Genomic DNA, 27574 nt, shown 5'->3' with positions numbered 1-27574 from the left:
ATGTCTGAAGCACATCTTACTCAACTGTAAATCATGGTTGCCTTCCATCTGCCAGTCACTATGAGAACCAAATGAGATACAATAGGTTGCTTACTTGCTTGCTTGCTTTGCTTACTGCCTGGCAGATACTATTTTTTCTAACACATGCAACCTGTTTTGTCAATGACGTAAGCTTTCTGAAGGAAAATGAGGTGTCCTGGAGATCTCTGCACACCTATAAGTACTTGATAAACCCTGGTGGCGCACATCTTCCTTCTTTCCTCCTTGCCCTTTCCTGCACTCCAAAAATGTTCACAAATAATAAAATAAGTCCAAGAATGGACCAAAGAACTACAATTACAACGGGAACTTGCTTTCTGCCATTACTGAAATCATTATCGTAACCTGCCAAGCATAGGAAGGGCTGTCAAAAAAACTGTCGCCTTACCCTCTTGATAATCTACAGGGTTGTATCAGTTAATAAATACTTTTCATGTAGACATCGTACTCTAGGATGAGACTTATCTCCAAAATCATACTAATTCATCCTTAAGGTTTAAAATATTTTTCTCTAATCTCTATTTTCAGATCTATAATTTGGAGCAGCTACATCAGATGGCTCTACAACAGGGAAACTTAGTTTGAAAAGTCCTTTAAATTGCCTACTTGGTACAATACACACTTTCCGTTAAACAACTAAAGTGTGTAAAATTTTATGATACATACATAATGAGGACGATTTAATAAGTATATGCATATGCAAAGTTTTATTTCAGTATTTTGTATTTCCACAGAGAAGAAAGTAGAGATATGTCATATAATATTGCACTCTATGGGAACAGACCTGATTTTTTTGAAAAAAAGTTTTAAGATACAATTACTAGTAACAATTTCTTGCCATCCACATACCTAGGTGCTACATATCTGCTGTTGACAATCACTGTTCTGGAAAAACCTAAATTTGTCACTTATAAAAATTAAAAGAAAAAAAGAAAAAAATTAATAAAAATTAAAATAGAAGAAATTTCCAGCAATAAAGATACAAGAACTAATCCTATCTTTAATGCCCCTATCTTATGCAAAAACACTTAAGGATGTTGATTTGTGATTCTAGCTCCTTATATTGACTCAGTGTTCTCAGAGCCAGATTTTATTTTCTTTTTTTAAGATTTTATTTACCTATTTGAGAGAGAGTAGAAGACGCAGAGCTCGAGTGGGGTAAGGTGGGGCAAAAGGAGAAGCAGACTCCTCACTGAGCAGGGAGCCCGATGTGGGGCTTTATCCCGAGATCATGATCTGAGCCAAAGGCAGAGGCTTAACCAACTGAGCCACCTAGAAGTCGCCTCAGAACCAGCTTTTAAAACCAACTCCAAGAACACTATCAAACAAAGAAAAACATACACAGAGAACAATGCACCTAGGTGGCTCAGTGGTTGAGCATCTGCCTTTGGCTCAGATCATGATCCCAGGGTCCTGGGATCAAGTCCTGTATTGGGATCCCCACGGGGAGCCTGCTTCTCCCTCTATGTCTCTACCTCTCTCTCTGTGTCTCTCATGAATAAATAAAATCTTTTTAAAAAATATGCACAGAGAAAAATCTGTTTCCTGAAATGTATCCCAGGGGAAAATATCAAAACTGGAGAAGAAATATTTTTAAGACAGAATAAAGGTAGGCTTCTCCATGTGTGAATTACCTTTATAACCCTTAACAATAATTTTTTTAAAAAAAGCAAAAGCTTTTATGATTCTCCCACAAATATATTTGACCCCCATTTTCCATACTTCAAAGGCATGATGCCTGTAGTTTAGAAATAACAGCAATGTTTAATGCTTCCAAGAAGTGTCTGTTTAAAATATGCTGCTGGATGGCTCTGGAGGGTGGACTACCCTTATGGCCTCAATCAACACCTCTCTGTATCCTTGCCTTCTGCTCTGTTATGTTAGTTCAGTCCCACTGGCTCTGGCATAGCTGTGGGTCTTGCTTTGGTCATCTGAAGGTTAGTTAAGGAGAAGCCTGAAAAGCATGGCCCATTTCTAGCCCCCTGCAAAAGATTATGATCTACGCTACAGTGCAATACAAGAAAACACACAGGCTGGCCTCTTGGAAGGATGTTGGAGACTTGGGTAGCTGAATCATCTTGGCCAAGGCCATCTGAGACCAGCCTCAGCCAGCTGACCATCAAGCATGTAGGAGAGTACTGCAAAGGGCTGTGCACTGTGCCCACAGCTGACTGTAGGCCCATGAGCAAACCCAGCAGAGACAATAAGCATCCTTCAGCCATCCTATAGAGACCAGTGGATATTGCTCAAACTTCTGAACTTTGGGGGGTGGGGAGTTCTTATGCAACATATTGGGGCAATAGGTAAGTGATATACCAATTATACCCACAACAACCAAAATGAGGTAACAGGAGAACCACTAGAATTAAACCTGAATCTCGATCCAGGGGAGGTATGATGTTGTGTAAAGATCCCACTGTGGAGAATCCAGTTCTTCCTTGGACACTAATGCCCTTCCTAGATTACACAGGGATGTCTTGATCAATATAGGCTACATCTTTTTCATTCACAACACACAACCATTTACACTCTGCATGTTAGAATACCCTGTGACGGCAAATTTTAGGAATGTGTCATCAGGACATACTAGCAGCACTACTTCTAATAGGAACAAAATCAGAAATAAATTAAATGCCCATCGACAGGAAACTGATGTAATAAAGTATCACATCTATACTACGGAATTTAGAAGTGGCTATGTTCCATATTTAGTTACATAGAAAGATCCCTTTTATTGAACAAAAAAAACAAGCTATAAAACAGTGTGGCGAGTACATTCGTCTTTACATACACTTTCAACTTTTCTGTATATTTGAAAATTACCATAACGAGAAGTCAAAATAAAGGTAGCATTCAGAGTGTCATTCTTTCATAAATTAAAAAAAAAAAAACTTTCCACGGTAAAATAAAACACAGATTTAGAAAATTACACAAAACAAACAACTTATTCTAAAGAAAACAGTATAACACGACCACCCAGATCAGAAAACAGACTTTTCTAGCTACTCCAGAAGGCCCTCCATGTACTTCCTTTCTTCCAAATGTAAATAACTAATTTTGAACTTATAGTAATCACTTCTTTGATTTTCTTTATGATTTCGTTACCTCACAGCACAACCTTAGTCAATATAGTTAATTCTTACCTATTTTCTTCTAATTTGTGTCTTTTAAGTTACATTTAATCTATGTCCCTCTCTATCCTTTTCTATTTATTTATTTATTTATTTATTTATTTGTTTGTTTATTTATTTATTTATGATAGTCACACACAGAGAGAGACAGAGAGGCAGAGACACAGGCAGAGGGAGAAGCAGGCTCCATGCACCGGGAGCCCGACGTGGGACTCGATCCCGGGCCTCCAGGATCGCGCCCTGGGCCAAAGGCAGGCGCCAAACCGCTGCACCACCCAGGGATCCCATCTATCCTTTTCTTTACCTTACAACATACTGATTGAAAAATCTGGATCTGGGACACCTGGGTGGCTCAGTGGTTGAGTGTCTGCCTTCAGCTCAGGGTGTGACCTGGAGTCCCAGGATCGAGTCCCACATCGGGCTCCCTGCATGGAGCCTGCTTGTCCCTCTGCCTGTGTCTCTCCCTCTTTCTGTGTGTCTCTCATGAATAAATAAATAAAATCTTAAAAAAAATAAAAGAAAAGAAAAATCTGGATCTGAATAAGTCATGGGGATGAAAGATACAGCATAGGGACTACAGTCAATGGTACTATTATGTAGCATTGTATGGAGACAGATGGGAGCTACACTTGGGGTGAACATAGCATAATGTATAGACTTGTCAAATCACTGTTGTACACCTGAAACTCACATAACATTGCATGTCAACTCTACTTCAACTTAAAAAAAAAAAAATTTGGCCCACGTGAGCTGTGGAGTTTCTATAGTATAGATTTTGCTGACTCCCTACTCACAGTGCAGGTGAATACACTGCACTATCCTCTGAATTTCCCATAAACTGGAGACTGGATTCAGAGGCTTGAAAAAATTGAGATTCAATCTGTTTGGTGGGATGCTCTTTCATCAGGAAGCATGTAATATCTGGTTTTCCCTGGCTGCTAATGTCTGCAGTCATTGTCACTCATTGTCTGGACATGTTAAATCAATGGGGATTGCAAGACCATGGTACTCTAATTCTCCCATTTCATTTTCATTTATTGAGTGGAAAAATTTTAGGAGATGCCTCTCATCATCTACTAGATGGCTCCCCGGGGGTCAATTCATAGAAGAAAGGCAGGATAAGTATCTGATTCTTTCCTGACTACTTCCAAGATAACGAATTGGTGCTCCATTAACCTCAGACCGTAACCAATCATTTTTGTCCATATCATCAGACATCATGAATTTAAACATATTTGCAACTCTTATTCTTGAATATCAAACTGTCCCATTTGGGGGCACTAGAGGTGTCTTCAGGTTGGCTCCTGAGTCCTTCTGACATGGCTGTAATCTTCGATAGCTACTATCTAGAGATGTTTCAGGCTCATCTCTATTATCTAGAGATGTTCCAGGCTCATCCCTATCATCTAGAGACTATTCTGTTTCTTCTTCTTCTTTTTTTAATAGTATGTTTGTATGGGATGTAATCTTGCTAGTGTTCTGTACTTATATGAAATTTTATAAAAGTACACAATACTAACAAGATCATATCCCATAAATTTACTATGAAAAGAAAAGAATATGGAACAGAGTGATATCCTCACAGACAATGAAAACATACCAAAAAGATGTGCTTAAAAAAATGAAAATATAATCTACTATTTCAAAAGAGGGTAAAAGATTATTTTCAAAATTATATGAGACATGAAAAAAAAGCATACATCTGAATTAGAAAATTTATATATAACTTTTATAGTCTCTTTACTACCTTTCTCTCCGTTATTTGGAAAGCTCTACAAGAGCAGGGACCACATCTATTTCATTCATCAGCATATTTCTAGTGTCTGGCTCATGGCAGACGTTCAATAAATAGTCCATAAAGGAATGTATAGAAATGCTCACTAAAATGTTAACAGCAGTAATCTCCAGGTGGTAGGATGTAGAAAAATGTCTTCCAGTGCTTTGTATGTTGTTGAATTGTGTAAATTCTTTTACAATGAGTATGAAGTATTTTCATATTCAGAACAAAGAGTTATTTTCAATGTGAAAGAAAGTTTGTACATGAAACTATGTACATACTATATATCTCTAGAAAGCAAGCAAGCAAGCAAGCAAGCATGCCCCCATCTCCCATCCCCCCACCCTCACTGCCTATATCTTCTATTCATAAAGGAAGACTCTGGGGTAAGAGGTGATAAGGCTGAGTTTTACTAAGTAAGACTAGGTTTAGAGTTTGTGAAAAGGAAGACAGCAACCACCCATCTGCCTTCCATGCTATACTTGACAGATTTTACTCTGTAGCTCAGAAAACATGTTAATAGGACTTCTTGTGGTGAGAGGAAGGGATTAAAAAAGCAAAGAACCTTGTTGTGATAGTTTGGCACCACGTTGAAAATGGCTCACAGTGCCTGCAATTCGTGGAACAAAGATAACATCTTTCCATAAAATCTGCACTCCAAGACATCCCAAATATACAACCGAGAAATGCCGATGGCAGTGACGCAAAAGCACCAAACAGAACAATCCCAAACAAGAACGAGATGAAGCCTTAATTTGCTTAACTGGGCCTTCATATATCTATTAGAGAAAACATAAGAGATGAACTGCCTCATAAAACAGATGGTCTTCTCCAGTTCCCCCCTTTTTTTTTTTTTTAAACAAGATAATTAAAGGAAACGAAAGAATAAGGATCTTGTTAAATTGGCTACGGAAAATGGTTTCATCTGAAGTAGAATGCCTGAGTTTCTGGAGAAAGGATTGCAAGTTCCGCCCTCAGAGCTGATGCAGGTCATTCAGCAAAGCCTACATCAGAGAGGGAAGCCACGCTTAGGGCAAGAACCTCCTAGATAGCATGGAACATCCTGGCACACTCTATTCACAGAGGCAAAAAGGAAAGCAGATGATAATGAAACATAACCCCTTGTTGAAAGAGCACTGGAGAGGGAGTCAGGACGTAGGAGCTTAGATGTCTTGATTTGTGGGTCTAATGAACCTATTTCACTTTGTCACCTTTTAATTTTTCTTAGAGAAACCCATTATTCATTCCCTTATCATATCTTGGTAGTAAGAACAAATGAGAGAATGAGAAAAAAAAATCTCTACAGCAAAGATTGCAAATGTAAAATCATTAGTTTACAATGAAATTTTGTTTCATTGCTGGATATGTAAGTCCCATTGTGCAGTATTGTTGTGAATCAAAAATCAGAGGGAAGAGAAATTGAGGGTCCAGGTGTCCTGAACCCAACAGAAGACTGTCCATGTCTGTTCTCTAAACTCTAAGACACTTTCTTGAAGAAAAGGAGAAGCATATAAAGTATACCACAAAAGCAACTCAAAATTCCAGGCCAGATTTTTGATTGAGACAATATTAGGAGCCAAGAATCCTTAAGGTCTTGACTGGGATTCATCCAAGAAAGGGCACTGCCGCCGAATGCTACCTCATCTGGTAGCACTGGTTGCATGTGGAACTCATCTGACATAATGCCTACTGGGTCTGAATCTAACCAAAACCCAAGGGATAACATTTAGCCCTGGGTAGCATTAAGTAACTATTGCTGAAGGTTTCCTCTGAGCTAAATAAACAGTATGCACAATGTCTCTCAGGTCTGACAAGCCCTAAGAGACAGGCACCACTGTTCTCATTTTACAGACATGTACCTATAGCAAGGTTAAGAAACTTGCAAGACATTAGATGGCTAATAAGCAGCGCAGCCCAAGCACCACCCTATGATTCCGCCCACCCTATGATTCCAGAATCCTCAGTTTAGTATTCTATTCTACTGCCTCTCCCAGAATGTAGAAAAAGGGATGGGACTGGTGAAACAGACTCCAAAGATCCCATTAGCAGAGATTACTGATCCCTCCTCATCTACAGGTCCCAGAAGAAAGTGAATGTCACAACCCAACAATTAGAAAATGGCTTCTCTTCAGTCACATCATAAAAGCAACACTGAACTTCCCTTCTGACCTGCCTAACTACTACCTCTGGATCGCTCCTATTCCCCCTACATTCCTGAAATCCTTCCTCCTCTTTTGTTGGGACTTTTCCTGATGCTTCAAATACCACTTCCCCAATCCCTCCTCATGAGAACCAAATCCACTCTATGCTTCAAAAATTACAGTTAAAGCTCATTTTAACACATAATGCACATGAATCAACCGTCATTTCACCATGTAGTGGCCTGGAGACATTTGGCAATTTTCTCGATGATAATAATCTCTAACACTTATATCACACTGACTACTTACCAGGCATTGTCTTAAGACTTCATACATATTAACCACTTCAATCCTCATAACCACACTGTAAGCAGGGAACTATTACTGTTCTCATCGTACAGATGAACTAACAGGCAGCAAGATACCAAGTAACTGCCCCAGGTCATACATCTAGCAGGTGGTGAAGCGACTTTGTTTTCAATCTCTCTGAACTTCAGTTCTCTCATCTCAAACATAAAAATAATATTTACCTCACGTGGTTTCTAGGCAGAAATGGAATAAATATACCCAGAGCAATTTTAGATAATACTTAGATTCTCCCTTCTTCCTCTAGGGTTTCTGGGATCACTCTAAGGTACAATCTAGAAACTTTCAATTAAGTAAGAACAGGGAGATAAGAAAAGTGCTCAGCGTCTTTCGGACATGCTGTCTCATGTGTGAGTCACACATCCCTTTGAAGGAAATATTACCATCCTTGTTTAACAGATGAACAATTTGAGAACTCATGCGGGGATGTTCTGGTAGCAACTTGAACCGGAATTCAAATCCACATCTGCATATTTTCTCTCCATTGCTTTTTTTTTAACCAAAGCCCCGTGGTCTTTGGTGACCTGGTGTTGGAAGTCTCACATGTCACTGTCACTTCTGCTACATTCTGTTCCTTAGAAGCAAGTCCCTAAGGCCAGCCCACATTCAAGCTTAGGGAATCAGGAAGGGTGAGTGGCCTATTTTTTTTTTTTTTTAAAGATTTTATTTAGTTATTCATGTGCAGAGGGAGAAGCAGGCTCCCTGCAGGAAGCCCGATGCAGGACTGAATCCCAGGACTCTGGGATCACGACCTCTGGGATCACGACCTGAGCCAAAGGCAGACACCACTGACCACCCAGGTGCCCCTCTCTCCATTGTCTTTGAAGAGGCTTGCGGGGACAGCCAAGTCTTGTAGCTCCCCATCTTCCTCACACAGCCATATCCAGAAGAGTAGGGCTGTGTAAGTTCCACATGCAACCAGTGCTTATGTGATTGCCAGTGTTGACCTTTCTTTGAGAAATCAAGATGGAAAACCATAATCAAAGATAGAAATAGGTACAGCCACATTTACTAACCCTACATGATTCCCAACTCCCCTAATAAGGAAAAAAAGAGGGAGAGAAGGCAAAGAAATGATGAAAGGAAGGAGGGAGAGAGGAAGGAAGGTGGGAGAGAGGATGGAAAGAGGGAGAGAGGAAGGAAGGAGGGAAAGAAGAAACTGTCCCCGGCCGTGGATGATAATGAAACATACACCCAAGTAGAATCTCTGCGTTCTCCCATCCACTTCGGTACTTTTTGTCCCACAAGAGTGTCAGCTGCAGATCTTGGATCAACTTCTCTTCCTTCTTGGCCCTTTGGCTGCGGCCTCAGAGAAGGCTCGGGGAAGATGGGCTGCCCAGCAACATTCCTCTCCGAAAGGCAGCAGGAGGGAAGAAAACAGCTCGGCCCTGACCCACGGGCCGAGGCCGCCACCAGGAACAGGGTGTTCCTCTCAACACAGGATGCCCATTCACAACCCACACCAAGGTCCTCCTGTATCTCTAGCCACCATCGGCTCTCCTCGTCAAAACTAAGAGCAGAGCGGAAAGCAGACGGCAAGCCCCGCTGCCAGGGAAACTGAAACAAAGGGGGCCCTGAGTCCAGAACCACACCCGTCACCTCGCCTGCTCTCACCCCCACTGTTCTCAAGCTGGGAAGAGGACAAGCCGCCTTAGAAATGTCTTCAAAAAACCGTTTAGACCTACTGTCGGCCCAGTATCACACTGATACAGGAACTTAGAGGGTCCCATAAACTTAGAAATATGTTAGGACAAACTTAGGTGGATCTTTTTTTTCAAGACAGTTTTCCCAGGTTAAGAACCATTGCACTGGTTGGTCACAGTGAGAGAACAGAGCTATGGAAAAGGAAATCACCACCCTCCCACGAAGTCTCCTTCTCAACCCCCCTAGTTCAGTGAGGCAGACATCCAAGCAAGATCCCAGCCATCTCTGACATCATCCTGCCCCAGCCCCCATGCCCATTTGGGGATCTGGCACCAGCGATCTACACTAAGGAGCTACAGACATCTGAATTCTCCTCCCTTCATTGCCACTGTCACCACCTAAGCCAGGGTTCTATGAACTCTCTTGGAGGCCTGCAGTCCATCTCCTGATCAACCATCTGCCCTCACTCCAGCCTCCTGCACACTTCTACAGATTTATCCTCCTAAGAGAATCCACCACCTTTATCATGACCATACCCATGCTCCAGACCATTAAAAGTGGGACTCTAGGGCCAGAGCAGTTGGGTTTGAATTCTGTCTCCATCACTTCTTATTATGAGTTTCCTTGGGTAAGTCACCTAACCTCTGTGTCTCAGTTTCATCAACTGTATAATGGACATAATGAGAGTCATAATGTCAAAGGCTTACTGCAGAAATTAGTTGAGTGTGTATAAAACACTCAGAATGGCGGTAACACAGTCAGTGCTATTTAAGTATTAGCTATCATCATTACCAGTATGACTCTTTTAAGAGCTCCCCTACTGGCTATCAAATAAAATCTCCATTCTACCAATAGGCTCTCAAGACCCTCCATGTACTAGACCAAAATAAGCCCAACTTGCCTCTAGTCTCTAGAGACATAAACCCTTCCTCTACCACCTGACCCCCAAGGGCACACCAGCCTGGGCTCCACACTTGTTACTGAACCTCCTGAAAGTTTCCCACTTGTATGCTTCTGCTATTTGTTTTGCCCGGGACATCCTATCACTGTCTGTCAAACCCTTACTATCTCTCAAGGATCGGCTCAAGCATTGATCCCACCCAAGACATTGTCATCAAGAATTCAGGTGGACAGCACTGAAGGTGTTAATGTATCTAGCAGGTTTTGCAAACATGCCCTTATCTGTCTAAGAGTTATCACTTTGGATTACCTCAAAGAAATAACCTTTGTCATTTTGGGACTCAGGCAGTCAGAATAGATGGCTTTTGAAGCCTCCTTTGGAGACCCTTGGGGCTATATAATGTTTCCTTGTTCCTTTGAGATAATCCTTCATTAACCAAGAAGAGGATGCATAGGTTAACCACATATATTTTTATTTTACAAATGAACAGCTGAAACTGTTTTAAGTCTAAGTTCCAAGGTTATGAAAAAAGTGTAATTTTACTAGATGGTGTCTACAATCTCTCTTTATAATTTGATGGTGCTGTGACTTATAATTCCTTTTATCCTAACAGCTCAAAAGACAAATTTGATTTTTGACCTTAAATTATTTCATAATACATACCATTGCACCACTTCTTTTTTTTTTTTTAAGATTTATTTATTTGTTACTTGAGAGAGAGAGACTGTGTGGGCAGGGAGGGGGTGCACAGAGACAGAAAGAGAATCTCAAGCAGACTCCCTGCTGGGCATGGAACCCAATGTGCGGCTTGACTAGGTAATGACCCCGAGATCATGACCAGAGCTGAAACCAAGAGTCGGATGCTCAACTGACTGAGCCACCCAGGCGCCCCCAAAGTACCACTTCTACCTTCTGGGGGAAAACGATTCACAGAGTATTTGCATGAAGTCTAACAATGCACTAATTCTAAGACAGTAAAAAAGAAAACCCTAATTTGGGTTATTTTTTCCCCTACCCCTGTTTTCAGCAATGCAGAATTCTAGGATAAATTGTTTCCCATAAAAGTTAGAACTAGCCCCCAGATTTCTTGAAATCCCTAGGGTAGAACTTAGCCATAAAAAATTTGAAAAGAAGTAGAAAATTTAATAATCCCATTACCCTGAAATCCAATAAAGCCTGTTGGAGCTTCACATTTTTAAGAAATCAGACTATTTATGCTATTACCCCTAGAACTGCTATAGTTTCCTACAAAGCCATAAATATACACAATGTAGTTCACCAGAACACTGACTAAGACGATCATAAAAAAGGCCATAAGGAAGATACCGGCCATGAAGCATGGCTCGACGGTACTTGCTACAGCAGGTTCATGCAGGCAAGTTCATTTATTTTGAAAATTACATTTCTAAGTCCACAACTCATCGCCTTCAACTGTGAACAACTTTTAATATAAGTTAGAATGTCCTTCTCAGCGACAGTTTTCACACGAGCTAAAGGTCATACTGAATATCAAGGAACAGTTACGAGGTAATCACAGCATACGGGGAAAAGCATATAACATCTGTATCTTCACATTTGCTTCAGCTATCATCGCATTCAGCTGTAAGCATCAGAAAACCCAAATAACAGTGAATTCAATAAATAGGAAGTAATTGGAAGGCTCAAGGCTGCTGGTGTCAATTCGACAGGAACAATGTCAGAGCAGCTATCTCGGTGATGCTCTTGGCTTTTCCTTCATGCTTGTAACCTCATGGTGACATGAGGGCTGCTGTGCATTCAGACAGCTTATCAGTATTCAAGGCAGGGCAGAGGAGAAAACAAGTAAGGGCAGTGACAGGCTCATGTGTCAGGCAGGTTTTATCAGGACCATAAATGCTTCCCAGGAAACCCCAACCCCCACCCAAGTGGACTTAATTCTCAGGTCTCCCTGGCCAGAACCAGGTCACACTTGCCACAAAGAATCCTAGAAGTTTAGGGTCAGGACCGACAGGTTAGCTTGAACCATCACAACTATTGTCTGAGGCTGGTCATCATGCTACACAGTCTGTTAGCAAAAATGGAGCAGGATTTAGGCATAGGGTGGGCAATTATTTGTCTCTATTTTGAGTCTCCATCTTGAGAATAAGAAAGTCGTCCAATGTGTAGAAAAGATAATTATAGTATTTCCAAAGCGTTTGTTGCTCCCCCAACTTAAAAGCATCTACCATATATAAAGCAATGTTTTACAAATTCCAATACCTATAAAAACAAACAAAAACTGGTTAATCTCTGGGTTTGTAAGCTCTGATTTTTTTCTCTATATATATAAACAGATAAAAATTGACAGTCAGATGGTGAAAAGACAACTGTGAAGTCTTGGTGCCATGAATCCTCATCACAACCTGAATGAGTTCTACAAAGTTCTACCTGAGGTGAATTTCACCTTTCACTAGGCAGAAAGGCCATGTTAGCTGTGATACGCATGGTAAAGTTGGGGGTGAAGCATCTTAATTGTATTTTCCCCACTCCGTTTTCCCTCTTCTCTCATTCAGCTCTCCTAAGCCTGCCTGATGGAACAGGTGAATCTCTTTAGCACCCTGGCTCTCCCATGGAATCATGCCCCCACCCACCCACCCCCGCCACAGCCACTTAACATCCAGCAGCTTCCCACTGCTCTTTGGAAATTATCAAAACCCCGTACCAAGACTCCAAGTCTGTTCAGCCCAGCCTCCTCCAACTCCATCTCTCACCAAGCCCTGCCATGCCCGCCATGCTCTAACATTCTAGTCTTCTTTCCATTCCTTTGAACCATCCATATTACCACAGACTATGATGAGCTTTCCTCAGTTCTCCACATGGCTAGGCTCTTCCCATGCTTCAGATCACAGATCAAACAGCACTTGTTCAGGGACATCCTCCCCATGTCACCCCATGTCATGGGGGCCCTGCCCAGGAACTCTCCAACAGACTACTGACTTCTCCACAGCATGGACCACAGTCCATAATTATCTTCTCTGAGTGGCTTTCCTCTTGTCTCCTTCCATCCCTAAAATAAATGCAAGTTCCAAGGAAGCAGTCACCTTACCTACACCTTACCCACTGCTCTGTCCACACAGCCCAGCACACAGAAAGGCTCTAGACCTTTCTGCCATCTGCTTCCGGGATGCATTTGATGCAGCGGATCTCCAGCTCCTCTGTGGGTCACTAACTCCTCGAGGTAGCCACCAAACAGACACTGCATCCCCAGGACCTGCTCCCCCTCCCCCCAGCAATCCCGACCTGGGAATCTCCTCTCTCCCAGCAGCTTCTCCTGCTTAGAACCCCTTCCCACTCCTGCCATAGCTGCTGAAGCAGGTGGCATAGTGGTTGGGAGCACAGAGCCTGCAGCCAGACAGCCTGGACTCAAATCCCAACCATACCACTCACTGTGCAGCCTGAAATAAGTTACTTATCTCCCCTGTGCCTCAGTGTCCTCGTCTGTAACTGAGTGATAAGAGTAGCACCCATATCCCAAGACAGCTGCTAGGAGGACTGAAAGGATGCCCATGAAGTGCTGGAGCAGTGCCTGCCTTGGAAGTGGCAGTCACTAATAATGCAGCAACTAATAATATAAATAGCTTATTATCATGAACATGCGCTTCGTTTTCACTAGGATATATTCTTCCCATGCACCCCCATTTCAACAGGTCCATCCACAATACCCCACTTCACGTGCAACTCAAGTAACACCTGCAACCCCATAGTCGCTCTACCACTCCATGATCAGAATCACATCTGTTCCTAGACCTTTGTCCTACTGGAGGAGGAAGCTTTCAAAGTTGGGTTTTAGTCCTTGAGCTTCATGATTACGCCTATCTTTCCTGGCCTTCCCCTCCTCTAAGCTGCTACACGACGTGATTTGATTCTGATAATTGCCACCTTTGGCCATGTCTACATATGAAAACATACACTCTTGGAGGACAATATGTAACTCTTCTCAATCCTCCAGAGGAGCCAGCACAGCATTACAAGTAGAGCAGATGCAATAGCAATCCATCTACTGATTGGCTCTGATCACCCCTCCAGCCTTAACTCCATTCCTGTCCCTCAATCAGAAAAAAGGGGAGCCATTTTTTAACTATTGCTTAAACCGGACCCTTTGGTGGAAGAAACAGATTTCAAAAACAAAAGGCTTCTATCTCCTGACATTCAAAAAACAACAGGAAATCCTCTTTACCCCTAAGCAAGCCCCAGTCACAAGGAATGGTAGCAGGTATGCATGATTTAGCCAAGTCATGCTGGATTTATTGGTTTCAAGTTCCAAATAAGCAATATGCAACTTAAGCCATTTGGGGAATTTTCTTGTACCCTGAGAGATGGGGATCAACACTTGCCATGATTGGATACTCCTAAGAGGGCACTCTAAGGAGAAAACAAATCTGATTCCACAGATTTAAGTATTTTCCATAGAACTGAAAGGGAGAAAATGACTTAAAGTTTAGATATACTTTAACAAAGCATTTTCTATAGAATACGCAAGAATGCATACTTGCTATTTTGTTTCTATCCCTTTCTCTATAAACACACACATACCTCATTAAAGAAAGTTCTAGAAGGTACAGAGGCTAACAATAAACTGACCTATCTGGTGACTCTGAAATATGCCAAGTCATTCCTTTCAGAATTCTATGGGTTTCATGTTGCAAGGATTCTTGTGACCTTCATTCAGGTCATCAGAGTTCACTTCCCCCAAGAACAATTTCAGGTTTGCATAAATGAACAAGTGTCCGGGAAACCTGGAAAAATAATTCTATCTGCTTTGTTTTCAAAAAATGCCCCCAAAAAGTTGTATATTTCTTTTTTTCTCTCTTTCCAGAGGCTGCTCCCAGAAGATAGTTTTAAGCTCCAAAGTTTGGCTGGAACATTTCTTCTCAACCACTCCTTTTGCAGGAAGTCCCCGTGGCCACTTCCCTGAGGACAACACATTCCTCTCATCTCTCTCTGAGTCAAAACCTATCCACATATACAGAAGGCTAATCTATCCCACCATCTGAATCCTCTACATATGAAATGTGGGGCAAGGCTGTTTAGAAGCCCCTAGAGTTGTCCCCAAAATGCTAGGCATGAGGTTTGAAGATACTTGCCACCCTACAAATAGGTTTCCCTGGAACAAGAAAGCTAGTCTACGGAAAATAAAAAAGGAAGCCACACTTAGTTCCCTCCAAGGACTGTTATGCCACATCTTCTAGACTCATTTTACAGCAAAAGCAGACACCAAACAGGCTTCTTTCCAGGATGTCCATTCCTGTTACTGAAGACTTGACACAGGGCTTCTTGGTTCTGCTTTCTATTTTGATGCTAGAGATGATAGACCTAGAGCACCCATGTGAAGATGGGACTTTTTCATTACCATAACAAAATAAATTTTGATATAACATTCAAATCTCCACCGGAGAAGAAGCAGACTACAGAGGGAATTTTAAAACAAAAAAAGCAAAAATTTACAAAGAAGGAATTTTAATTTGGATTGTTGAAACCTTAATTTCTCTCTCCAGAGAGACAGAGATGTCACCTTTCTTTATTACTGTTAACATCAAGAGATAATTTTATTTACTAGACGTGAAAACAAGCTCTATTTTATGAGTATCTAAAAATAGAAGCAGTAGATAGGCTTCTGATAAGCAATTTCAGAGCTACGGTTCACATGCCACATAAAATCTAGAATCAAGCTCACTGAGACATGCCCAGAAAATAGTGTTCTTCAAGTGGTCTGGTGTCCAAAGATGAACTGTACTACTTCACCACACTCCAAAACTACGGCTTAGGTGCAAGTGTCTTTGCAGAACACTCATTCACTGAATTAATATTTATTTAATACTCATTTATGTTTAAGATTCTTTGCAAATCAGAGATCGCAATCTGGTGATTCAAAGGTCTTAAAATCCTGTCATCAGACTATGCTGATAAGAGTTGCTAGTCCATATTGTGAGCCAAAATGACAAGGACTCTGCCTGTTTCAAATACATGGAAAACCTGAATAAGATATAGCAACTTTTGGGGACACCTGGGTGGCTCAGCGGTTGAGTGTCTTTGGCTCAGGTTGTGATCCCAGGATCCTGGGATGGAGTCCCACATCATGGTCCCAGCAGGAGGCCTGCCTCTCCCTCTGCCTATGTCTCTGCCTCTCTCTGTGTGTCTCTCATGAATAAAATCCTAAAAAAAAAAGTCAAAATAATGAAAAGCAAATCTCTGGGCCATAACTGAGGATGGAACTCAAAAATCAGTAAAGATAGTTAAAGCCTGAGGACCTAGAAGGCTTTCTGATGACCTACAGAGAAGAAAGGAACAAAGAGATAATGAAACTGGCTAGCCAGAGCTGAGCTGCGGGCTCTAGGTGGGCAGTCACAAAGGGCTGCCCCTCAGTAAAACCAAGTCTAGAAAACACAATCCCTATCAAAGCCCATCTGGCTTCTTTGTAGAAATTGAAAAACTTCCCCTATAAAGGGAAAGAATAGTCTTTTAACAAACAGTGCTGGGACAACTAGAAATGCACATGAGGAGAATGAACTGAACCACTGCTTCAAAATATGTTAACTCAAATGAATCAAACACCTAAATGTAAGCACTAAAATTATAAATTGATTAGGCAATGTTTTCTTTTTTTTCCCCTAAGCAATGGTTTCTTAGATAGAACATCAAAAGTACAGACAAAAAGCAGATAAACTAAACTGCATCAAAATTTTAAACTTTTGTGCTTCAAAGGATACTAGTAAGAAAGTAAAACTGCAATCCAGAGTAGGAGAAAATTTTTACAAATTGCATAAGAGTGTAGTATCCAGAATATTCAAGGAAGAATAAATAACTCAATTTAAAAGTGAACAAATGAAAAGATGCTCAACATCATAAGTCACTAGGAAAATGCAAATCAAACCCAGAACGAGATGCCACTTTATACCCCTTAGGATAGCTATAATCAAAAAGATAGACAATAAAAAGTGTAGCATGACCCAGCAATTCTGCTCTATGTATATACCCAAAAGAAATGAAAACATCAGTCTACTCAAAAACTTGTACATCAGTGTTTACAGCAACATTATTTATGATACCAAGAGGCAGAAATAACCTAAATGTCCATAAACAGATGAACAGAAAAAAACAAATGTGGGACTGTATCTGTACAATGGAGTAATATTCAACAACAAAAAGAATTAGGTACCAATAAGTACTCAACATGGATGAACCTTGAAAACGTTATGTTAGAGACACAAAGTAAGGTTCACAGTCTCCGAGGGAGATGGGTAGGCATGTGTGGTGATAATTAATGATGGGTTCAGGGTTTCTTTTCAGAGTGGTAAAAATGTTCTGGAATTAGGAGGTGGTGATGGTTATGTATCTTTGTGAATATACTAAATGCGACTGCATTATATAAAGAGTGAATTTTATGGAGTGAATTATATCTCATTTGGGGGGAGAGGAAGTCAATGGGCAAATTCAATGATAAGATTAAAAACAGCCAAAGAGCAAATTCATGAATTAGAAGGTAGTCTGTGTTGAGGTTGTAATGACTCACCTGAGAAGCAGAATTTTTTAGCCCACTAGAATTTGGAGATTTGTCAACAGAACAGTGTCTTGGAATGTGGCCTCTCTTTATAGCCTCCCTCGTACTATACTTTGTCTCTTACTCCTATCAGGTAGCAGGAGTCCTACCGTTTGGCTACACTACCTGGCATAGCAGTTTTGAGAGGAGTTGTCTCTTTTGAGAACAAACTAAGAATTCTCGAAGTAGAGGAAGTAACTTCACACACAAACCTATGTGTATGGAAGTTCCTAAACAGCAAATAGTTGGTAGTAAATAGAAAAGGGAAAAGTTCAGAATGGCAAGAGAGAAGGGAGGTGTGGTAAACTGAGTAAGAAAAGGAATACAGGAATTCCCAGAAGCTGAAACAGTCAAGGATGCAGATTCTCTCCCAGAGCCTCCAAGCCAAACAAGCTCTGCAGATACCTCGGTAACCCAGGAACACTCCCTTTCAGACCTCAGGTCTCCAAAATGGTAAGACAATAAATCTGTATTGTTTTAAGTCACTAGTTTGCAGTAATTTGTTATAGCAGCAATAGAAAACTAATACAGGAGGTAAATGGAAGGTCAGGAAGATGCTGTAACTCAGCTTTGATGTAAATAAAGGAAACTGACCCTAAAACAAACCAGGGCATTTTCAGTTGCTTCCCGGCTGGCAGAGGAAGAAACTAAGGAGATATGGGTAAGAAGGATCATGAGTCAGGCAGATGCAAACAATAGGGGTTGTCATATACAGAAAGAAGCTATGTAAACACAACCAAAGCTAGAGAACCAAGTATGTTCAAAAACAGGATTTGGAAAAATTTGCAACGTGCAAGGAATTCCTCACCCCCCCCTTCAATGTTATATAAATTTTCAAGTAAGTACTTATTTGTTCATTCATTCAATATGTATTTATTGGGCACTTACTATGTGTCAAGCCCTGTATTTACTCACATTCATAATGGTTACTCAAAACTTTTCCTATCCAAAGCACTCATACAATTACACTAGACAGTGGGTGCTGGCATGCTGTTTAAGCTAACTAGATAAACCAAAACATTATCCTGTAAAAGCATTTTTATTTTTGTCACTGCTATTATGTAGTAAAGTAGATTACCTTTACTTATTTGGATGTGATCGCTCTCCTTTAAAAGCTTTGTTATACATTTGTTCTTTGTCTTGGCTTATTTGTAGATATTTTAAGCAGTTAAAATCCAAGTTTAAATAATACTTCACTACCCATAAATTTCCTGAGTGCTATGTTTTGAATATATTTGCTCTAACTTGAACTGGTTCTCCCCTGCAGCCATGCCTTGTTTGCAGCTCTCTCTCTGGAAAACAAATATAATAGAATTTTTAAACTAGAGATTGCCTAAATATCATCCAGTCCAACTCCTCAATTTACAGATGTCAGAAGTGAGACTCAGTTGGTTCTAATAACTTGTCTACTAGCCCTAGGTGGTGGGGCCAGGCCTCTTGTCTCCCTAGCAATGGCTCTGCAGCAATCACGGGCTCCCTGCTCTTAAACCCAGAGTACTAGGCCCAGGGGCTCGGTCTCATATCTTAATTAAGCTCCTCAGGCTATTGCTGTATGAAAAGGCTGGCAACCTGTCTCTTTAAAGAACTAGATTTTAAGCTTAAAACCAATACGAACTGTGTACGATGAAAACAAGTCACATTATCTGCACAAAAATAAGTTCAGGGTTTTTTTACATTTGGATCACACGTATTTCATGCAGCTGATTTTTGGCCACTGAACAGATTAAAAAAAAAAAGAAGCTAAGCCTCAATATTTGGAAAAAATAACGAAATACAAAGTACAACAGTGAGGACAGCATAGTTCACCTATCACGTCGGAAAGTGTTTTCTCGTCTCCCTCTGTTTCCAGAGTAGGAAGAAATGTGCAGTCCTCACACAAGGGTGGTGGAATGGAAATAGATAAAACTTCTCCAGAAGGTAGTTTGGGTGTGCATAGCAATGTCTTTATAATGTGCAAGCAACACTTTAACTCAGCAGTTTCACTTCTGGACATTTCTTAAGGGAGAAAAAAAGAGGGTTATGAATGATGATTAATCCAGAAGGACATCGAAAGATTGGAAATACCCTAAATGCTCAACAGTGGGTGATTGTTCTTTGTTTTGTTTTTTTAAGATTTTATTTATCTGAGAGAGAGAGAGAGAGAGAGAGAGAGAGAGCAGAGCACATAAGTCGTCGGGGGGGGGGGGGGGCGGCGGTGAGGGACAGAAGGGAGAGGGAGAAGCAGACTCCCTGCTAAGCATGGAGCCAGCCTCAGGTCTCCAGCTCATGCTCATGACCCTGAGATCATGACCTGAGCCAAAGGCAGCCACTTAACCAAGTGAGCCACCCACATGCCCTAACAGTGGGGGACTGTTAATCATGATATACCCATGCAATGTAATAATGTGTAAGATTGTTAAAAATCACAGACTAGAAGATTTAATAATATTAGAAATTTCCATGACCAATTAAGTGCAAAAAGCATGTCATAAAATAAGACATACAGTATGATCACCATGTTTAACATAAACGGGCAGATGCATGCATGTACACATACACAACCGACCATAAAAATGCATGCAAAATGTTAAGGATGGGGCTTTTTTTCTTTGGGCTTTTCAGTGTCTATACATTTTCTAAAATAAATGGATTCTTTTTTTCCCTCTTGGACAGAGGAAAAATCTAATCAGTGTTATTTTTTAAATCTTGTTCCTTTAATCTTCCCCAACTCCAACACCCACTCCTCATTCAGGGAATCTTATTGCTAAAACTGTGAAGACTCCTGAAGGACTCCTCAGCTGTGATCACTAGCATCTGGACAATCCTGCAGGGCTTCCTCCCACACCAGGAAAACCAATTAAAACCAGAGCAGAAAGTCCCTCTCTTGGGATACTGTGTCATATCCTGCCTGTCCTGGGCAGTGAGACCCACTTGGCTGTTAATGATCTTGAACCCTGTACTCAGGTTCCTGGTCCTAACTCAAATTCCAAATGTTTCCCCATAACCCAGCAGAGTGGAGAAACCCTGCCCCTCTCCAGACTCCCCAAACATGATTCTGTCCAAGCACACTTTCCAATATTATGTAATCTCTAGCCTAGTGCTTCTCAAACTGGGACTTGAGACCCATTAATTGTCGCTGAAAATCAATTTAATGAGTCTTGACCAGCACTTTTTTAATCATGGTAGAAGTTCACATATCCAGGTAAAGCTGAAGCAGCTCTGCTGCATTCAACTGTTTTCACTGCCTCCCTCCCTCTGGATTACCATATACATAAGTCTACCACTGGCCACAGCTGCTTTTGAGTTGCCAGGAAAGTAAATGTTCTAGTCTAGAAAGATATTTATGATACCTTGTTGAGTAGACACCATGTACAACATTACCCCATGTCTGTAAATAAACAGAAGATAAATATATTGAGAGAGAATGCTTGATGTACAGAAGGGTAATCAACAAAATGCATAAACTGGCTATCTCTTGGTATATAGAGTTGTGAAAGCTTGTTTTTTCTTTATTTTTAAATTTTTCTTTCTTTTTTTTTTTTTTTTTAAGATTTTATTTGTTTATTTGACACAGAGGGAGAGAGAACACAAACAGGGAGAGTGGCAGGCAGAGGAAGAGGGAGAAGCAGGCTCCCCCAAGTAGGGAGCCTGACACAGGGCTCCATCCCAGGACCCTGGGGCTATGACCTGAGCGGAAGGTAGATGCTTAACCGACTTAACCGACTAAGCCACCCAGGTGCCCCTATTTTTTTTTTAAACTTTTCTATATTAAACATGTATACCTGTATGATTTTTAAAAGTGTTATTACTCTTATTGTACTTATTACTATTACTTTTTCAATATGAAGTACTCTCCTAGGGCCTCTCTGTTATTTGTGGCTACTGAATTTAATTGGGTATGAGAGGAGCTAGAGACAAATGTCAGCATCCTTTGATGCTAAATCTTTTAGGTCTATAAGACCTTATTACCAAAAGCTTGAGTGGGGAGAACAGGTGAGTGGACACCACCTAAACAAGTGGTCAACAGGTCACTAGACAACTCAAGCATAGGAAGGAATATAGATGGGAGGAGAGGAGCAAATAAACCTAGACTCAGATTGTAGCTCTGCTCTGAAAAGTTACTTTGCTGTTTCAAGACTCTGTTTTCTCACCTGTGAAATGGGGATAATAAAATGAACCTTTAAAGGTTTATTCAGTTCCAAGTGAGATACTTCTATTAAATTTAGGATACAGTGTGTGGCATGTGGTAGGGTCTCAAACAAAATCAATGCCTTTCATCAGGGACAGCAAGGAAGTCAAAGAGGGAAGCCCAAAAGAAATAATCATGTGCCTATTAATTACTATTTAAACCTTCTATCTTTCATTTATTTTTTCAAAAAAATTTTTAAGTAGGCTCCATGTCCAGCATGGGGCTTGAACTCACAACCCTGAGATCAAGACCTGAGCTGATATCAAGAGTCAGATGCTTAAACAACTGAGCCACCCAGGCGCCCCTGCTTAACCTTTTTGAATGGAAATTTCTTAAGTGCAGAAAAAGAGGAAACACCCACCTCTGAGAGAGCGATAGGAAGGTGGAAGGAGAGCCAGGGATGGGTGAGCAGAGCATCGTGCAGCATCCTGGCTGCCCTATTTATGCCCCTGTGGCCTTGGCCTGTAGACGTTCTGCCAAAAGGTCTGGAAAGTACTTTATAGGGGGCCTTCCTAAAGACAATGATCAGATCCTATCTCAAACCCAAGGTGATGAAACAAATATCTGAAGACCTACCACAGATAAAGCACTGTCCTCATATAGAGAGAAGAGAAGGAAGTGAAAGAGTTTAGTGTTGAAATCCAGACAAAATATATACATAGTCTAAAATATAGAGAGCAATTTGGAACACAAGCATCAAGAAGGATATTTAAGAGCTACATGGGCACATGCTTGTATTTGGGAAACCAGGGAAGCATCCTGGGAAAGAGGGCAATGCTGCTATGCCCTAGAGCCAGAGTAGAGTTCTAGCAGGCAGTCAAGAGATGGATCTGCATTCCACAGAAGGAATGGCAGGAGCTACCCATTTAGGCTAGAGTAAGGTATCTACTGAGGAGGAATACTACTAACAACAACTATTATTAACCATGAGTAATGGGTACTAAAACAAGGGGCAGGGAAAGAAAATGTGGAAGATTCAAACGTCAGAGTGACCTTTTAGACTAGTGGGGATGCACCAAACATTCTGGTAAGGGATAAAAGCCATGCTTAGATGAATCTGGCTAAATACATAAGTCAAATTTGCAAGGCAAGAGACCGCAGGCCAGAGGTCAGATCTTGACAGCTGGAGTTAGAGTAGCTGTAGCCATGCTAGGTGCAAACACAATAAACAAGGACGCAATCTTATTCACAATCCCCAGAATTATTTCAAAACACTAGTCTTAACATGAGCACAAATATCTGCATGAAAACACGGGAGTGGTCCACTCTAACCATTGACTTCTACTTTTGGCGTTCAATGGATGCCATTCCATCCACATTTCACCAAAGACCAGCATCCTGGCCTGAAAGAAGGTAGCCCTGAACAGGAAAATAATAATGCCAAAGCAGAAAAAAAGAAAATCTACAAACTCCAATTTGCCATGTGAGCCTCAAAAATTGTTCAGAGTGCAGCAGCACTGTGTACTATCAACTCTTGATCAAGAGTTCTGACCACACCTAATGACAAAATTATGAATTCTAGAGAATTCCACCCCCTCCGAAATATTTTCTCTTCTCCAGGAACAGTGTGGTCCTGTTCAGACCTAGTCCCAGCTGAGAAGCACCCCCTCCCCACCCACCCACCCCCCACAAGTCATCTTAACTTTCTTGACTTAGGGGACAGGAGATAGAGCAGCTGAGGTTAATGTTTCTTACCACCAAGAGGGGCCTCTAAAGAGCATCCGCTGGAGGTTTCAACAAGCAAATCCAATTTTTTTTAAAGATTTTATTTATTTATTCATGAGAGAGAGAGAGAGAGAGAGAGAGGCAGAAACACAGGCAGAGGGAGAAGAAGGTTCCATGCAGGAAGCCTGACGTGGGACTCGATCCCGGGTCTCTAGGATCAGACCCTGGGCTGAAGGCGGTGCATAACCACTGAGCCACCCAGGCTGCCCAAGCAAATCCAATTTAATAATAAGGAGAAGGGAGATACAAGGGGGAGAAAGGGGAGAACAGAAAAGACACCACACAAAATAAATGATGGTTTCAGCATACTGAACTGAGGGATCAACAATACCCTAGGGAGAAGACAAAAAGCCCAAAAGGGTGAGAACAACAATTCTAGTTCCTGGGAAGGATGTTTCAAGCAAGGTGTTATGCAAACACGCTAAAGGCCAAGGGAATATCATGTGCCCACTCGCAGCCACTCGCCCTCCTTCCCACCAGGAAAAAAGCACCAGTGACATGTGCAGCAGAGGCCTCTGGGAATGGCTAGCATACTCCCAGCACCCAGGAAGGGTAAAATAAAAACAGTTTTCTCCCAGAGAGCTCTTAATAAGAAGTCAGTCAAGTGAAGAAGAAATGCACCCTTTCAACTACTTGACAGCCCAGACTCTGAAGCTCAGAGGCCCTTGGAAAACTCTGAAGAGGTACGACGGTGAATCACTCATGAAGCTGGTGAGCAATGAGCTGGTCCACAGATATAAATTTCTCAAGTGAATTTACTTCTTCTACCCAAAGAACCTAAACTTTAAAATCCTAACCATTTTGAAAGAAGAATTTTCTTCCAAACATATTAGATTGACCACATAAAATTAGCATGTTTGCAGGTCAAAACTGGTAAAAAAAAAAATAAATAACAATTTCACATGTTTCAATCATAGTACATGGCCTCCAACTTCTTCCAAAAGCAGAAAAGAGGCAAATTTGTTCTTAACAGGACAGACCATAGATATTTTAGGCTCTGAGGGCCAAGAGGCAAAGTAGATTATGTTGGGACTTACATAACCATTTAAAAATATAAAAACCATTGTTAGCTCCTACAAAAGCAGGCGTGGGCTAGATTTGGCCAGTGGGCCGGTTTGCTGACCTCCGTTTTACGGTATACAAGGATGAACTTTTTCTGATGTTCACAATGAAAATTGCTCATTTTAGGGTAATGTAGCAATGCCATCAGAGGATGCAAAAGTATCCATGTAAAAGCTGTTCATCCCACCCGTGCACACTGCATCACTGGTGGTTGGTCTGAACCACCGCTCTGTTGTCAGCGCTCCCTTCGGCTGCTGTTTCTAACAACCTGGCTTATTTTAGAAGCAATTGTGTCTGGGGGAGGGTTTGAGGGCAGTTCTAACTTTTCTATGAAGAAACAAATGGAGATGTACAAGGAAATGAGACTTAAAGGTGAATATGCATAAACATAACTATGAAAAGAATATGGGAGCAAAGGTGCTCTGGGGAATTAACCCCAAGCATGCCCCTGATGTGAAGTCAAAATTCCAAAGGTCCCAAGGAAGCAACAAAAGCAAATAAATATCTAAGCACCTGGGCCAAAACTAAAAGGCTAACTGGAGAAAAAAAAAAAGTTTATGACAAACTCTCCTTTATAAAAATAGGACAGATGATTAAAGGGGCAATAATACTTTTTCTCCTAAGTCAGTCAGGGGTAGAGACTCATAGGAAGAGGCCACACAACTGTACCCATTCCCAAAAGACTAATCGGAAAAACTTGAGTTTTGTGAGGCACTGAAAATCATCACTGAGGGAATCAGGAGTTTCCTCCTTTGGAGGATGCTGACGAATAGGAGTCAGGGATTCTCTCCCTAACATGTATTCAACAATGACATACCCAGAGGACCTCTTTTCTGAGTCCAGAATTCTTTTACTTAAAAGAACGGTAAAAATCAGTAGGAAATGATCTTAGTTTATGGCATTGCTATTGTTTCAAATGTCATATACTGTGATGCAAAAGAGGAAAGCTTAAAAAAAATACAGATTTGTTCTAACTATGAACAAATGTGCTGAAAGACAAAAGGGGAGACTGCTCAGATACACTCCTGGCCTCATATGGCCACTGGATTAGAAAAACCCTGAACTTCAATAACATTTCTCATCACTCAATATTAAACACGTCCCCTAGAGCAATCCATCCTCCTGCATTTCTAAATGCTCTCATTTAAACCTTATAAATCTTCACCAGGTCAGTACTCCACCATCTTCTACAATGACAATTAAAGGGAAAAAAGGGAAATCCAATCCCATACATACATGAGCTGCTTGGGTGACAGTGAGCCTCCGGGTACCGTCTGCCCATAGCGACCGGTCAGCACATGAGCAGGGGCCTTGACAGTTTCCAAGTATTCGGGAAAGACGGAGTTGGTTCGCTGGGGTTGGGGGTGGGGGGAGAGATTTAAAAAAAAAAAAAAAGGAGAAACAAAACAGAGATTTAGGATAATGACTCCATTTTTTTTCATTAAAATGCTAATGATGACCACAAATTTCCAGATAACCACATTTATGAATTATTCATAGTCACATGCAAGATGAAGTCTCCCTGTCACTGCGGGCTGGCACACAGCTTGCTGATGATGAGCATGTGGCCCCTGTAATAAGTGTGACAGAAGCACAGGTCACTGCAAGTCTATCCGTCAGGGTTGGCCCCCATGGGCCCTCTTCAGAAGACCAGGCAATCCCACCCACATTTCATTGGTGCTCATCTCTCCCCTAAAGTCAAGGAACAGCTCCTCCCTGGTTCTTTGTTGTGATGTCTGAACTAACACCCTGTAAAAACTCTGAAAGCTTAAAAGAAAAAAAGAAATTTTCTGTAGTGGGTAGTTAAGATATCAGAATGATTTTTTTTTTAATTTGAAGTATAATATAAATATAGAAAAGTACACCTACCATAAGTGAAGAGTTCTTAAACTGAACACACCAGATCAAAACCTAGAACATTATCAGCACCCTGGAAGCCCATTTCATTCCCCCTCCTAAAGGCAGCTATTTTTTAAAATATTTTATGTATTTATTCATGAAAGACACAGAGAGGTAAAGACATAGGCAGAGGGAGAAGCAGGCTCCCTGTGGAGAGCCCGATGCAGGACTCGATCCCAGGACCTCAGGATCACGACCTGAGCCAAAGGCAGACACTCAACCACTGAACCACCCAGGTGTGCCCTAAAGGCAGCTATTATGCATAGATTACTTCTGTTCATTTTTTTAGACATCGCACTGATTTGCTGTAATTATTAATTTCTCATTTAAAAAACATACACTGAACATCTCCTATATGCCAAGCACTGTGCCAGACACTACAAACGTGAATGAGACACTGTTTCTGTCGTTAGGGAAAGTGAAGTCCAGTGGGGCCAAGAGACACATATAACCCACTCCAGGGCAGCCCAGGTGGCTCAGTAGTTTAGCGCCGCCTTCAACCCAGGGCCTGGTCTTAGAGATCCAGGATCCAGTCCCATGTCAGGCTCCCTGCATGGGGCCTGCTTCTCCCTCTGCCTGTGTCTCTGTCTCTGCTTCTCTCTCTCTCTTTCCCTCTCTCTCCATGAATAAATAAAATCTTAAAAAAAAAAAAAAAAAAACACTCCAAAGGTCAGTGGGATGGATGCGATGTCAGACTCATGTCAAGTTGGGGCACCTAGTCATAAATGGAGATGTTAAGGAAGGCTCCCAAGTAAATGGATTGCCTGACTTATCAGCCTGGGTAGGACTTAGCCAAGCTGGGAATGGGAAACAGGATAATGGAAAAGGCAGAGGTAAGAAACTGCACAGTGTAATTCAGTGCTGCTGGACTCTCTTGGGTGAGGTCAGGAAAGAAGCCTGCAGCCAGATCCTAAACTGTCCACATGTTCAAGGACTCTGACTTTATTCTGGTTGCATACAGTCGCTGATGGGTCAGATCTGGGTTTTGGCTGCATTACTCTTTCTGGATGGGTTCAAAGAGGCAAAGTAGAAGCAAGGAGGCCAGTTAAGCCAGTCTGCTTGTTTGGTATGAGAGGAAGGGTGGGCATTAGGAAAGTAGGGAAGCGGGGAGGAAGAGAAGAATTAGTACTTGGGAAATATCCGGACACTAACAACAGAATAACTCG

General features: G+C 41.4%; 1 protein-coding gene across 15 annotated transcripts in view; it reads right to left on the bottom strand.

Annotated features, from left to right (window-relative positions):
• The window catches only part of APBB2 (amyloid beta precursor protein binding family B member 2), a 375292-nt gene that overhangs the window by 209829 nt on the left and 137889 nt on the right, over positions 1-27574 (bottom strand). For 13 of the 15 annotated variants that reach the window (XM_072806715.1, XM_072806752.1, XM_072806682.1 and 10 more), the window contains one exon: positions 25746-25861. The exons of 1 other annotated variant lie outside the window; for it this stretch is intronic. Coding sequence is in view for 7 of the 14 variants with exons in the window: in XM_072806752.1 (XP_072662853.1) it covers positions 25746-25791 (46 nt within the window). In the remaining 7 variants the exon portion in view is untranslated. Of the gene's footprint in view, positions 1-8646; positions 8907-25745; positions 25862-27574 lie in introns of those variants that run through there. One more of the 15 variants, XM_072806724.1, reaches the window with a different exon arrangement.

Source organism: Canis lupus, chromosome 2, assembly GCF_048164855.1.
Source record: "Canis lupus baileyi chromosome 2, mCanLup2.hap1, whole genome shotgun sequence".
NCBI lineage: Eukaryota > Metazoa > Chordata > Mammalia > Carnivora > Canidae > Canis > Canis lupus.
The sequence above is the reverse complement of the archived record's forward strand: the minus strand, read 5'-3'. Positions and strand labels throughout refer to the sequence as shown.